We start from the raw sequence: 14,417 nt of genomic DNA on the forward strand, positions 1-14,417 counted from the left end.
GCGGGTCCCTCTGTTTGCATGGACCGCAGGTTGCAAGGGGCTCTTCGGTACCCGAGTTTGCGCCCCTGCAACGTGTCTCTCCTTGGAGACCTCCCTTCCCAGAGAGCGCGTTCCCGGGCGCTGACGCCGCGTGTCGAGGGAGTCCGTTTGGGGTCCGGCTTTATTGTGCAAAGGACCCGCGGAGGGGAAGCGCGGCGCGTGGGGACGAGGACTTCTCCCGACTCCTCCGGGGGCTCGTTCGCGGAAGCGAGCGCTTTCCACTTGGGCTGTGTCGCGCTGACTCGCCACCTGCGTGTGTCGCACACACCTGCAGATGAGGAAACCTGCGTTTGTCTGCACACAGGACCCCCAGAGGAAAATTGGCTAATCGTGCGCCGCGGGGCTCGTACTGAGTGTGAGGCGGACACTCCTCGCCCCCACCCCCGCCCCTAGCGCTCGGGTTCTGGAAACCGGTCGGGACGGACCTGTCCGGGTGTGGCGAGCCGAACCGGCAGGCAGCCCTCCGGGCGGGGGCGCCCCTTCCCAGGCGCTGGGCGGCTACGCCCCGGGCCCGCGCCCCTTTGTGCGGCCGCGGGCGGGCACCATGCTGTCCACCGCGGGCAGGTATGCGGTGAAGAAGAGGAAAAAGCCGGTGCGAAGGAGGTACTGGGGTGCAGGGGCGCGGGCTGCGCGGGGCCGCGAGTGTGGGGTGGGAGTCCCGTGTCTGCGGCACCCAAGCCCTTCCCGCGGCCCGAGCTCCGCGGGATCCAACGCCGAGGGTACTGGCCTGGGGAGGATGGAACGCAATGCCAAGATTCCCCCGTCCCACCCCGGAAATCTCTCTGGGGGCCTTGCTCAGGCCTGGGGGAGCGGGATGCTGATGGCGATTGCTGTCTGAGAAGGGCGCGCGGGGGTCTCCCGGGTCCACAGTCCCGGGACTGGGGAGCACACGCGGGCCGGGGTAGGGGTCCCGAGTCACAGCGGGGGACTGGAAGGGAAAGACCTTGCGTGGTCCCCCACCCCCACTTACAGACGGGATGCCGAGGCCCCGCGGGGTTGAGGACCCACTGGCCGGCCTTGCCCCTCTGATCCCGGGCAGGGTCCCTTCCACGTTCCTAAGACCTGGCGCAAGAGATCTGTGTGGCCCCTCGGGCTCAGCCGACGTTCCTGAGGACAACAAATCAGAAGTCCTGTAGAGAGGACACTCCTTAGGCAGAGTCCTTGGGCCAAATATCTAAGGGTCTTCGCGTGGCCGGGAGAGGCTGGGGCGGGGCCCGGGGGCTGCAGGACACCTGGCAGCAAGGGCGGCGGAGACGCTCCCACCTCCCCCCACCCCCCCGCCCCCCGCAGACCCAGGCCTGGCGTCAACCGGTCTTCAGAGGGCTTCCTCAGGGACGCGGAGACCCCGGAGCCTGGCGGCACAACCCCCAGGGGCGCAGGGTTCCCAGCGCATGGGGGCGGCTTTGTGAGAAATTTCCAAAACCTCTCAAAATATCAATTATAATTCCATGTCATTTTAAAATACATAAAATGCCATGATGGAAGCCATGCGCAAAAGGGCAAATAGCCCACGATACCATTTATATGAAATGCCCAGAATAGGTAACCCAGAAAGTAGGTCCGTGGTGGCAAGGGCGAGGGAGAGGGGGAGTGACTGCTAATGGGTTAGGGGTTTCCCTTGGGGAGATGAAAAAGTTCTGGAACCAGATAGTGGTGATGCTTATACAACATCCTGAGTGTACTTAATGCCACTGAATGGTACACTTTAAAAATGGTTAAAATGGTAAAATTTATGGTGTGTGTATTTTACCACAATAATATATATATACCATGACACTTCTCAGTAGGGATACATAGGTATCCCAGAACTAAGCTCATCAGAAGTTATTTTTCCAGGGCAGTGAAACCAGTCATCATTGGATAATTGAAAACGATGTTTAAAATGGGGGGGGGGGGCGGTCTCTAAGAGTATTACATATACTGTACACTTTAAGTGAGAACATCAACATATACCAATTTGCCAATCTTGTTCTGCTGATTCAAATCCAGATGTTGGCAGCATCACTCTGCTCTACAGACCTCCTCAAGGCTCTGTTTCAAGGCAGTTTATGAAGATTTAACAAGTGAATCCACCCAAAGTCCTTTGAAGTTAGTTACATCCTCCAGCGCCCTAATCTTTACAAATGTAAAATGAAATTGTCCACATTTCTGCATAGTACAATGACAGGGACACACAGACTAACACCGTTAGCGAACTACACAAAGCTGGCACAAGGTTCTACACCATGGCATCTATGTGTTTTCACTGATCCTCAGGCAGCCTAGGAGGTAGAGATTTCTGTTACCATCCCCTCTTAGGGCTGAGGCAAGGAGGCTGGGTGGTGTGGAGGATACCCACCTTACCTGCCGCCTCACTTGAACCTGGCCCCTCTCTGTGGCTTGTTGAAAGAGGCTGGGATCCTGCTGGAGAAGACCAGGGCAGACCTCGTGGTACAGGGTCACCTTGTGAGCAGGCTGCAAGAAGCCTTGGGCGGGGGGGAGGGGGGACTGAGTTATTGAGCCCCCTCTTCATCCACTTGGCTGGCTGGTCCCCCCAGTTTGGGCCATTATGAATAAAGTGCTATAAATAGTCCTTTGCAGACATATGTTTTCATTTCGTTCCAGTAAGTACCTAGGAGTGGAATTGCTAGGTCGTGTTTAACATTTTAAGAAACTGAAAGTTTTCCAGTGAATGAGGGTTCCAGTTACTCCAAATCCCCTCCAACACTTGGTGTTGTCACTCTTTTGAATTTTAACCATTTTAATATATGTGTACAAGTGATTTATTTTAATTTGCATTTTCTGATGAATTATGGTTCCTGTGATCTCATATGCTTTTTGGCCATTAGTATATTTTCTTTAGTGAAGTATCTATTCAAATTATTTACCCATTCTAATTGGTTAGTAAAAGTCCTTCATGTATTCTGGATACAATTCTTTTTTCAGCTACATGTACTGCAGATATTCTTTCCCATTCTGTGGCTTGCCTTTTCGGTTTCTGAATTTTGTTGAAGTCCAGTTTATCAGTCTTTTTTGTTATGGTTAGTGCTTTTGGTGACCCATCTAAGAAATCTTGGCATATTGCAGGGTCATAAAGATTTTCTCCTTTTAATGTCTGTAGGATCTATAACTATCTCCCTTCTTTCCTTACTGTTGGTAATTTGCATTTTCTTTTTGAGGGGAATTGATTACTCTAGCTAGATGACTATCAATTTCATTGATATTTTCAGTTTTGGGTTTCATTTATTTCCTCCATTTTCTGTTTCATTGTTCTGCTTTCACTTGATTATTTCCTTCCTTCTACATGCTTTGGGCTTAGCTTACTCTTGTGTTTCTATCTTCTTAAGGAGGAAACTCAGATAATTTACTGTAAAACTTTCTCCTTTACTTACATAATCTTCCCTCTACGCAATCCTTTCTGTACCCCACAAGTTTTGGCATTTTGTCCTTCATTACCATTTAGATATTTTATTTCCCTTGTGATTTCTTCTTTGGTCCATGAATTATTTTAAAATGCGTTAATTTTCACATATTTGAGGATTTTTCAGATATCTTTTTTTTTTTGTCACTGATTCCTAAACATCATTGTGGTCTGAGAGTGTACTCTGTATGATTTCAATCTATTTAAATGTATTGAGTTATTTTATGGCCCAGCATATGGTCTCCCTTGGTGAATTTCTACATGTGCATGAAAAGAATCGTTATTCTGCAGTTGTTGGGTATAGTGTTTTATAAATGTCAATCATTTATAAAACCCAAATTAGAGGATAGGGTTCATGTCTTATACATACTTAAAAATTTTCTAACAATCTGTCCTATTAGTTACTGAGAGAACAGTGCAGAAGTCCCCAACTCCAGTTATGGATTTGTCTATTTCTCCTTGCAATTATGTCAGTTCTTGCTTCACATATTTTGAAACTCTGTTATTAAATGCATATGATAGTTAATATTTTTTAACATTTTTGATATTGTGAAAAGGTCTCTCTTTATCTTTGGTGAGTCTTCTCTGTCTGATAATATAACCACTCAGCCCCTCCAGCTTCCTTATGTCTAATGTGTACATAGTGTATCTTTTTCAACCCTTTTACTTTAATCTATCTGTGTCTTTACCTTTAAATTGTGTTTCTTCCAGACACCATATATCAGGTTTTGTTTTTTGGGCCAGTCTGATAGTCTCTGCTTGTTTACATTTTTGTAATTATCAATATGGTTGAGTTTAAGTCTTCCATCTTGCTGTTTTCTATTTGTTCCATCTGTTGTCATTTTTCCTCTTTTCCTTCCTTCCATTGGATTTAATTCTTTTTTAGTATCTCATGTATCTCCTTTTGTGGCTTATTAGCTGTACTTGTTTTATTTTTTTCAGTGGTTACCATAAGACTTACAATGCACATCTTAACTTATTACTGTCTACTTTCAAATAATATTAAACTACTTCATGGAAAACTTAAGCACCTCACAACAATATAATTCCACTGCCCTTCCCATCCTTTGTGCTGTTGTTTTCACAAATTTTACTCTATATATGTTGCAAACCCATGATGCAACACTGCTATTTTTATTTATACAATTATCATTTAAATAAATTAAAATCATTAAATTTTTAGTGTCTATTGTTCATTCATTCATGGAGATCCACATTTCTATCTAGTATCATTTTTCTTCAGCTCGAAGAAACTTCTTTAATATTTTTGTAGCTCAGATCTTCAGGAGCCACATTCTTTGAGTTTTTGTTTGTTTGAAAATGTCTTTACTTTGCCCTCATTTTTGTTTGTTTTTGTGTGTGTGTGTGTGTTAATTTTTTTATTAACATATAATGTATTATTTGTTTCAGGGGTACAGGTCTGTGATTCATCAGTATTACACAATTCACAGCGCTGACCATAGTACTTACCCTCCCCAATGTCCTTCACCCAGCCACCCCATCCCTCCCACCCCCCTCCACTCCACCAACCCTCAGTTTGTTTCCTGAGATTAAGAGTCTCTGATGGTTTGTCTCCCTCTCTGGTTTCGTCTTGTTTCATTTTTCCCTCCCCTCCCCTATGATCCTCTGTCTTGTTTCTCAGATTCCTCATATCAGTGAGATCATATGATAATTGTCTTTCTCTGATAGACTTATTTCACTTAGCATAATACCCTCTAGTTCCATCCACATCGTTGCAAATGGCAAGATTTCATTTTCTTGATGACTGCATAATATTCCATTGTGTATATGTACCACATGTTCTTTATCCATTCATCTGTTGATGGACATCTAAGCTCTTTCCATAGTTTGGATATTGTGGACATTGCTGCTATAAACATTGGGGTGCATGTACCCCTTCAGATCACTACATTTGTATCTTTGGGTAAACACCCAGTAGTGCAATTGCTGGGTTGTAGGGTAGCTATATTTTTAATTTTTTGAGGAACCTTCATACTGTTTTCCAGAGTGGCTGCACCAGATTGCATTCCCACCAACAGTGTAGGAGGGTTCCCCTTTCTCCACAGCCTCTCCAACATCTGTCATTTCCTGCCTTGTTAATTTTAGCCATTCTGACTGGTGTGAGGTGGTATCTCATTGAGGTTTTGATTTGGATTTCCCTGATGCCGAGATCTGGTGTGTCATTTGCAAATATCTTTTCCCATTCTGTCAGTTGTCTTTTGATTTTGTTGACTGTTTCCTTTGCTGTGCAAAAGCTTTTTATCTTGATGACATCCCCATAGTTCATTTTTGCCCTTGCTTCCCTTGCCTTCAGTGATGTTTCTATGAAGAAGCTGCTGCAGCTGAGGTCGAAGAGGTTGCTGCCTGTGTTCTCCTCAAGGATTTTGATGGATTCCTGTCTCACATTGAGGTCTTTCATCCATTTGGAGTCTATTTTTCTGTGTGATGTAAGAAAATGGTCCAGTTTCGTTCTTCTGCATGTGGCTGTCCAATTTTCCCAACACCATTTGTTGAAGAGACTGTGTTTTTTCCACTGGACATTCTTTCCTGCTTTGTCGAAGATGAATTGACCATAGAGCTGAGGGTCCATTTCTGGGCTCGCTATTCTGTTCCATCGATCTATGTGTCTGTTTTTGTGCCAGTACCATACTGTCTTGATGATGACAGCTTTGTAATAGAGCTTGAAGTCCAGAATTGTGATGCTGCCAGCTTTGCTTTTCTTTTTCAACATTCCCCTGGTGATTCAGTTTATTGATCTTTTTATTCTTTCAAAGAACCAGCTCCTAGTTTCATTGATCAATGTTCTACTGTTCTTTTGGTTTCTATTTCATTGATTTCTGCTCTGATCTTTATTATTTCTCTTCTCCTGCTGGGTTTAGGCTTTATTTGCTGTTCTTTCTGCAGCTCCTTTAGGTGTAGGGTTATGTTCTGTATTTGAGAACTTTCTTGTTTCTTGAGGAAGGCTTGTATCGCTATATACTTCCCTCTCAGCTGCACCCCAAAGAGTTTGCTGCATCCCCAAGAATTTGAACAGTTGTGTTTTCATTTTCATTGGTTTCCATGAATTTTTTCAATTCTTCTTTAATTTCCTGATTGACCCATTCATTCTTTAGTAGGATGCTCTTTAGCCTCCATGTATTTGAGTTCTTTCCGACTTTCCTCTTGTGATTGAGTTCTAGTTTCAAAGCACTGTGGTCCAAAAATATGCAGGGAATGATCCCAATCTTTTGGTCCTGGTTGAGACCTGATTTGTGACCTAGGATGTGATCTATTCTGGAGAATGTTCGGTGTGCACTAGAGAAGAATGTGTATTCTGTTTCTTTGGGATGGAATGTTCTGAATATATCTTGAAGTCCATTAGGTCCAGTGTGTCATTTAAAGCCTTTATTTCCCTGTTGATCTTTCATTTAGATGATCTGTCCATTTCAGTGAGGGGGGTGTTAAAGTCCCCTACTATTATTGTATTTTTGTCAATGCGTTTCTTTGATTTTGTTATTAATTGGCTTATGTAATTGGCTGCTCCCATGTTAGGGGCATAGATATTTACAATTGTTAGATCTTCTTGTTGGATAGACCCTTGAAGTATAATGTAGTGTCCTTCCTCATCTCTTATTATAGTCTTTTGTTTAAAATCTAATTTGTCTGATATAAGGATTGCCACCCCAGCTTTTTTTTGGTGTCCATTACCATGGTAAATGGTTTTCCACCCTCTCACTTTAAACCTGGAGGTGTCTTTGGGTCTAAAATGAGTCTCTTGTAGATAGCATATCAATGGGTCTTGTTTTTTTATCCAATCTGATAGCGTGTGTCTTTTGATTGGGGCATTTAGCCCATTTACATTCAGGGTAACTATTGAAAGATATGAATTTAGTGCCATTGTATTGCCTGTAAGGTGACTGTTACTGTATATTGTCTCCGTTCCTTTCTGGTCTATGTTACTTTTAGGCTCTTTCTTTGCTTAGGGGACCCCTTTCAATATTTCTTGTAGAGCTGGTTTAGTGTTTGCAAATTCTTTTAGTTTTTGTTTGTCCTGGAAGCTTTTTATCTCTCCTTTTATTTTCAGTGACAGCCTAGCTGGATATAGTATTCTTGGCTGCATATTTTTCCCATTTAGTGCTCTGAATCTATCATGCCAGTCCTTTCTGGCCTGCCAGGTCTCTGTGGATAGGTCTGCTGCCAATCTAATGTTTCTACCATTGTAGGTTACAGACCTCTTGTCCTGAGCTGCTTTCAGGATTTTCTCTTCGTCTCTGAGACTTGTGAGTTTTACTATTAGATGTTGGGGTGTTGACCTATTTTTATTGATTTTGAGGGGGGTTCTCTGTGCCTCCTTAATTTTGATACCTGTTTCCTTCCCCAAATTAGGGAAGTTCTCTGCTATAATTTGCTCCAATATGCCTTCTGCCCTTCTCGCTCTTTCTTCTTCTTCTGGGATCCCAATTATTCTAATGTTGTTTCACTTTATGGTATCACTTATCTCTCAAATTCTGCCCTCGTGAGACAGTAGTTGTTTATCTCTCTTTTTCTCAGTCTCTTTATTCTCCATCATTTGTTCTTCTATATCACTAATTCTCTCTTCTGCCTCATTTATCCTAGCAGTTAGAGCCTCCATTTTTTATTGCACCTCACTAATAGCCTTTTTTATTTCGACTTGGTTAGATTTTAGTTCTTTTATTTCTCCAGAAAGGGATTCTCTAGTATCTTCTATGCTTTTTTCAAGCCCAGCTAGTATCTTTATAATCATAATTCTGAACTCTAGTTCTGACATCTTACTAATGTCTGTATTGATTAGATCCCTGGAAGTCAGTACTGCCTCTTATTCTTTTTTTTTTTTTTTTGAGGTGATTTTTTCTGTCTTGCCATTGTGTCCAGAGGAGAATAGAAGAATGAGAGAACAAAATGCTAAAAAAAAATGCTAAAAGGGTAACAATGGCCCCAGAAAAATATACACTAAACAAATCAGAAGAGACCCAAAACCAGGGGGGAAAGAAAGGGGAAAAAAAAAAAAGAGTATGATCAGGCTGGTGAAAATAACAGAGCCACACACTAGATTTTGGGTGTATTTTGGTCTCTTAGAAGAAATTGCCTCCCAAATTTTTAAAGAAAGAAAAAATATATATAAACAAAAATAAGGGTAAATATGATCAAGGGATGGAATATGACTGTAAAGATGAAAATTTTAAAAAGATTTTAAAAAAGGAATTGATGGGGCGCCTGGGTGGCTCAGTCATTAAGCGTCTGCCTTCGGCTCAGGTCATGATCCCAGGGTCCTGGGATCAAGCCCTGAATAGGGATCCCTGCTCCACAGGAAGCCTGCTTCTCCCTCTCCCACTCCCCCTGCTTGTGTTCCCTCTCTCGCTGTGTCTCTCTGTGTCAAATAAATAAATAAAATCTTAAATAAATAAATAAATAAAAAAGGAATTGATAAGAAGTTGGTTGAAAAAAGAATGAAAAAAGAGAGAATGTGATCAGGTGGGAGACTAGGACAACATACACTAGATTTAGGGTATATTTTGGTCTGTTAGAAGAAACTGTATCCCAAAAATTAAAGAAAGAAAAACTTATATATATACAAAATATAAGGTTAACTACAATGAAGAGATAGAATATGACTGTAAAAATGAAATATAAAAAAGATTTTTAAAAAGGAATTGATAAGATGTTGGTTGAAAAAGGAAAGAAGAAAAATTCAACTAAAAAAATAGAAAAAAAAAAATAAAATTAAAAAAATTAACTTTGAAAGACTAAAGCATCATGTTAAAAAAGCCATGAATTCTATGTGCTGTATTCCCCTAGCGCTGGGGTTTTGCCGTTCTCATTGATCAGTACGCTGGGTCTTGGCTGGATGTTCTTGCTGATCTTCTGGGGAAGGGGCCTGTTGCTGTGATTCTCAAATGTCTTTGCTGGAGGTGGAATTGCACCGCCCTTGCCAGGGGCCAGGCTAAGTAATCTACTGGGATTTGCTCAGTAGCTTTTGTTCCCTGAAAGCTTTCCATACAGTTTTGGAGGATGAGAGTGAAAATGGAGGTCTCCCAATCTCTGGTCCCAGAGGAGCCGAGAACTTGGGCCCCACTCCTCAGTGAGCCCCCAGAGAAAAGCAGTCAGTACTCTCGTCTCCCCGGTCTCCAGCCGCACTTCGTGCTCACCCGGCCTGTGACTGAGCATTTCTATCTCTGGCACATGACCCCGTTTGGAGTCTCCAATCCCAGCAGATTCTTGAGGTGTGCTCCCGCGCCGCTTCTCCCAGGAGATCTGCTGCTTGTTGGGTCCCTGCTAGAAGAGCAGTGGCCCGACTGTGCCACAGATCACAGGTTATGGCAACCTCGAGCTGAGAGCCCACTCCTCGGCTCTGTCTTTGCAGCCGGCTTCCCCACTCTGATACCTGGGAGCTCTGCCACACTCAGGCACCCCCGGTCTTTCTGTGACCCTGAGGGCCCTGAGACCACACTGTCCCAATGAGGGTTCCACCCCCTGCTTAACCACTGGAGCGACATCCCTTAGTGGAGCAGACTTCTAAAAGTTCCAAATTTGTGCTCCGCTGCTCTATCACTTGCCAGTAGCGGCTGACGGAGGCTCCCTCCCCCCGCGGTCTATCTTCCTGTATATCGCCTCGGATTCACTTCTCTGCAAGTCCTACCTTCCAGAAAGTGGTCGCTTTTCTGTTCAGAGAGTTGCTGCTATTCTTTTCCTTGATCTCCTGTTGAGTTTGTAGGTGTTCTGAATAACCATCTAGCTGAATTCCTGGGACCAGAGGAAATTTAGGTCTCCTACTCTTCCACCATCTTGCTCCTCCTCCTTTGCCCTCATTTTTGAAGAATCTTTTCTCTGGATATGGAATTCTGGGTTAACAGCTTCCTTCTTTTGATACATTAAAGATGTCATGCCATCGAGCTTTGGCTTGCATTTTTTCTGATGAGAAGTCGGCATTCATTCTCTTTATTCCCCTGTATGAAATGGGTCTTTTCTCTCTGACTCTCTCCATCTCTGGTTTTTAGCAATGTAATTATGATGTACCTTGGTCTGGGTGTGTGTGGGTGTGCGTGTGCAGAGAAAGAAAGAGAGCATATATATAGATGTATGTTAATGTATGTTTGTGTGTGTGTAAGCTCAATTCTTAATGAACTATAATTTCCTAAATGGAGTTTCAGCCTTTTCGGTGTTAATTGTGGCATGGAGATTTCCTAATTTAAAAAGTATGTATGGATGCAAATATGTCAGGCTACCAGAGAGTGGGGAGGGGATAGCCAGCCCCCAGGCCTTGGTGCTTTGAGGACCACCAGGTCTAACATGTGCACAGTATGAAGTGGCCTCGTCCCTACCCAGGGCTCACTGGCCAGGAGGGTAGTGAGGGCAGAACCCCAGTGCAGCTTCATGGATGGGCAGAACGTGAAACTGTACAACAAGGGTTTCTGCCTCCAAACACCAGGAATTGGGGCCAAATAGTGTCTGGCATGGCATTGAGGCCCCACAGGAGATAAAAATGAAAGTGAAGAAGAAGGTAGAGAATAATTGCTTCTCTCTCTCCATCAAGTCCTAAACCACAGCCTCCAGAGGGAGCCAAGTCCAACCCTTCTAAACGGCACCGGGACCGCCTGAATCAAGAGCTGAGCAAACTGACCAACTTGCTTCCCTTCCCCGAGGATGTGCGGGCCCGCCTTGACAAGCTCTCCATCCTCAGGCTGATTGTGGGCTATCTAAAGGTGAAGAGCTACTTCACAGGTAAGTGACAGCTGTGGTTCCAAAACAAGCTATGAGAGGTGGCTGTGCACATATGCACTTGGAGTTTACCTGCTGTCCAGGCAAAAGCTGCATCACAGTATTTGGGTCTTGGGCAGAGGAAGAAGGCACTATGCTCAGCACAGGTGCAATAGGGGAACCAGAACACAGGTGCATCGGTTCATGGCCAACATGATGTACAAACCCTGGGCTCTGCACCATCTCTCAGGCTCTCCATGGAAGGAGATGGGCACGGGTGCCAGCCTGCCTATGTGCACATCAGGCTTACAGAATAGCATGTGCAGAAGTCCCTAGCTGATGGCCTGACTTCTTTCCTTCCATTGCTTTGTCATTTCTTGTGATAAACCAAGTATCCCTCCACCTTGTAGAGCTTTGGCTCAGAACAAAGACATTTCTAAACTAAGACATGAACTGGGATATTTCTTATCATCTTCTGGAGCCCTTATTCTTCTAAACTTCTTTACCATGTAATAGGCACAGTCTGCTCTTCCGTGTCCTTCCTGCTAATAATTCACTGTGTCATTGCTGAAAGATGGTTCTAACCCATTCCTGCAAGTGGAACTTGCACTCAGTAACTTGGGCGATGCACCTGAACACAAGTGAGCTTGTGGCCTCCTGTTTCCCTTGGAGGAGGAGGATGTAACCCCCCATAACGGATAAGCTGCAGTGCAGCAAGACGGACAGAGGAAGACTCTGGGCCTGAACAACATGTTACAAATTGTAATAGCAGCTCAAAAAAGAAACTCAAAAATCAAATGGGTCCAGTCAACCTTGAAAATACCCTGGGAATATGAAACTGCCCAAAACGCAGTGATAACTGCAAAGAAGCCGCAACTGTGTAATCAGGTACAACAGTGCTGTGGCCTGTCCATGCGGTGGTCAAGCACGTCTGAGGTGGTGGCCAGGAGCTGGATCAGAGGGTTGGGGAGGACTGCTGAATGGGTACAGGGTTTTCTTTTGGGGGTATTGACAGTATTTTGGGTTTTGTTGTTGTTGTTGTTGTTTTATTCATCACTCAATCTATATTTATTAAACTCCTATAAGGTAAGAGACACTAGGTTAGGCGCTCAATTACAGCAAAAATTAAATTGTAGAACATCCCCGGAGTCAAGAAACTACAATCTCTATTAACTCCCACAACAACCCTGCAAAGTTGGCGTGGATCTACTTATTTTGCTGGTAAGGAAATTAGTGGTGGAGTTTCTTTTTTTTTTTTATTCTGTTATGTTAGTCACCATACAATACATCATTAGTTTTTGATGTGGTGACAGTATTTTGGACCTAGAGAGAGGTGGCGGTTGCACCACATTGTGAATGTGCTCAATGCCACTGAACTGCTCAGTTTAAAATGGTTCATTTTAAGCTACATGAATCCCACGGAGGCTGGAATCCTTCGGGGGAAGGGAGGCAGGGGCTCTTTGCAGCCCTCTCAGCACTCAAAGGCCCTGAATGGCTCCTCTGCTTGCCTCTGCCATCTGTCTCCAGGTGGCCTGCCCAGGGCTGGGCCAGGGCCTTTTCTCCTCCAGAGGTCCCTGGTGCGGGCCAATGAGCACAGGGGCCTGTCCTCACCCACTCAGCTGTGCTGCAGGCCACTGACAGTGGTGGAGACCTCAGACCCTCTGCCCTAGGTCTGATATCTCCCCAGGGTGGCCCAAAGGAAAGAGGCACACGTGTGCCTTTGTGTGTTGTGAACTGCTTTCACATGGAAACACCTCGATCCTCAGCTGGTCCAAGCCCTGGTTTGTTCAGAGCTGTGGATCTGAGTCCTGTCTCTCCCATTATTTCTGTACACTCCTCCTCTGGGTCTCTCCTCTGAACGGATAGATGACTTCCAACGCTGTTTCTGGTATAGACAGGAGTAGGGAGAGTCTGGGTGACAGGCACAGCCACCTCAAGAGCCAGCCTGGGGAAAACGGTCCCCACTCCTGCTGGACCCTCAAGAAGGCAGAAGGCTGGGCCACAGCATCCACACCGAAGGCTTTGTTCAAGACACGCTGCTGTCCATAGGATCCTAGCCTCCCCAAACCACAGAATCCACTGGGTTGCTACCCCAAGGGCCCAGCTTCCTCCTGACATGGCCTGAGACTGGGGCTAGGGCCTTCCTTCCCCACTGTGGATGGACTTTAAAGCCTGCTTTTTGAGGCTCGGTTGGGTCTTCCTCCCCTGCCCCCAACTCTGGAGCTCTCATGGCCCTGCCCTCCCATTTTTGTCCTCTGCCTGATCTCCACCACTCCTCATGTCCCCTGCCCTGCTCTCCTCCCCCTCTGAGCTAACCCTTGGCCCCCTCATGACACCCTCTGCAGCTCTGGCCATCTAGCTCCGAAGTGTGTGACTCTGTGACCCTCTTTATTTTCCTTCCAAGGTGCCTGAAAGAGCAGGTGCCAGTTTGTCTTTATCATTTAGTGTCCAGTAAATGGAGGAGAGAGACCAAACCCTGAGGGCTTGGCACCTATTTAACTCCCATCTGCCTTTCAGGGGCTGCACCAGGCAAGGCAGGGAGTCCAGCAGTCAGACAACAAGGCAAAGGGCTGCATGGGTGGGCACAACCCCTTGCCCCAAGGCCAGCAGCTGATGGCCACCCTGGGTTACGTTCTGTCCTCTGTATTGGTCAGGGGTCAGGTGGGCTCCATGCAGGCACATTGGGTGGCAGGCACCCAGTGTGGTGAGACACAGTCAGGCAGCTGCCTGTACTCCTAGGAGCCCACAGCACCCACCCCAAGTGGACTGAGGGGGAGAGAGTTGCCTGCACACAGAGCCAGGCAGGCCATCCCCAGGGGAGAGGGCAGCTGAAGACCAGCTTCCACCCTTTCTCTAGAAATCTCCATGTTCTGAACAAGGACATATTTTTTTAAATGACTGGCTAAAGTTAAAATTAAAGATTTAAGTAGAAATCCACACTTTTCTTTGGAAAATGCTTCTTAACCTCAGCTAGAGGTTAAGAGCCAACAAGACCCATAATGGTTTTTTTAAGCTCAAGGCAATGAGATGAACCTGTCCAGTCTGTCCCTGTAACTCTTACCACATGTCTTAGTCAGGGACAAGTCTGCAGCCCTTTCATGGAGTGACCGCCTATCCAAACCCAGTAGGGACATGTCCCATAGAGTTCACCTGCCCCAACACTGAGGGCGCTTGCTCTTCCAGGGAATGTTCACCAGTCAGGAGGCCAGGTGGTCACCAAGGCCTGGACCTTAGTGTTCTGCAGTTAGAAAGGCACTAGTCTCACCAGGGAGCTGCAGTGATG

The 14,417-nt window shown here is 45.3% G+C and overlaps 1 protein-coding gene across 1 annotated transcript in view; it reads left to right on the forward strand.

The window, feature by feature from the left end:
* LOC110571031 (aryl hydrocarbon receptor-like) overlaps window positions 1-14,417 on the forward strand; it is a 41,519-nt gene that overhangs the window by 1,011 nt on the left and 26,091 nt on the right. The window contains exons 2-4 of the mRNA XM_044918905.1: window positions 527-642; window positions 1,330-1,444; window positions 10,984-11,158. Of these exons, the coding sequence (XP_044774840.1) occupies window positions 527-642; window positions 1,330-1,444; window positions 10,984-11,158 (406 nt within the window). The remainder of the gene's footprint in view (window positions 1-526; window positions 643-1,329; window positions 1,445-10,983; window positions 11,159-14,417) is intronic.

Source organism: Neomonachus schauinslandi, chromosome 1 (assembly GCF_002201575.2).
Source record: "Neomonachus schauinslandi chromosome 1, ASM220157v2, whole genome shotgun sequence".
NCBI lineage: Eukaryota > Metazoa > Chordata > Mammalia > Carnivora > Phocidae > Neomonachus > Neomonachus schauinslandi.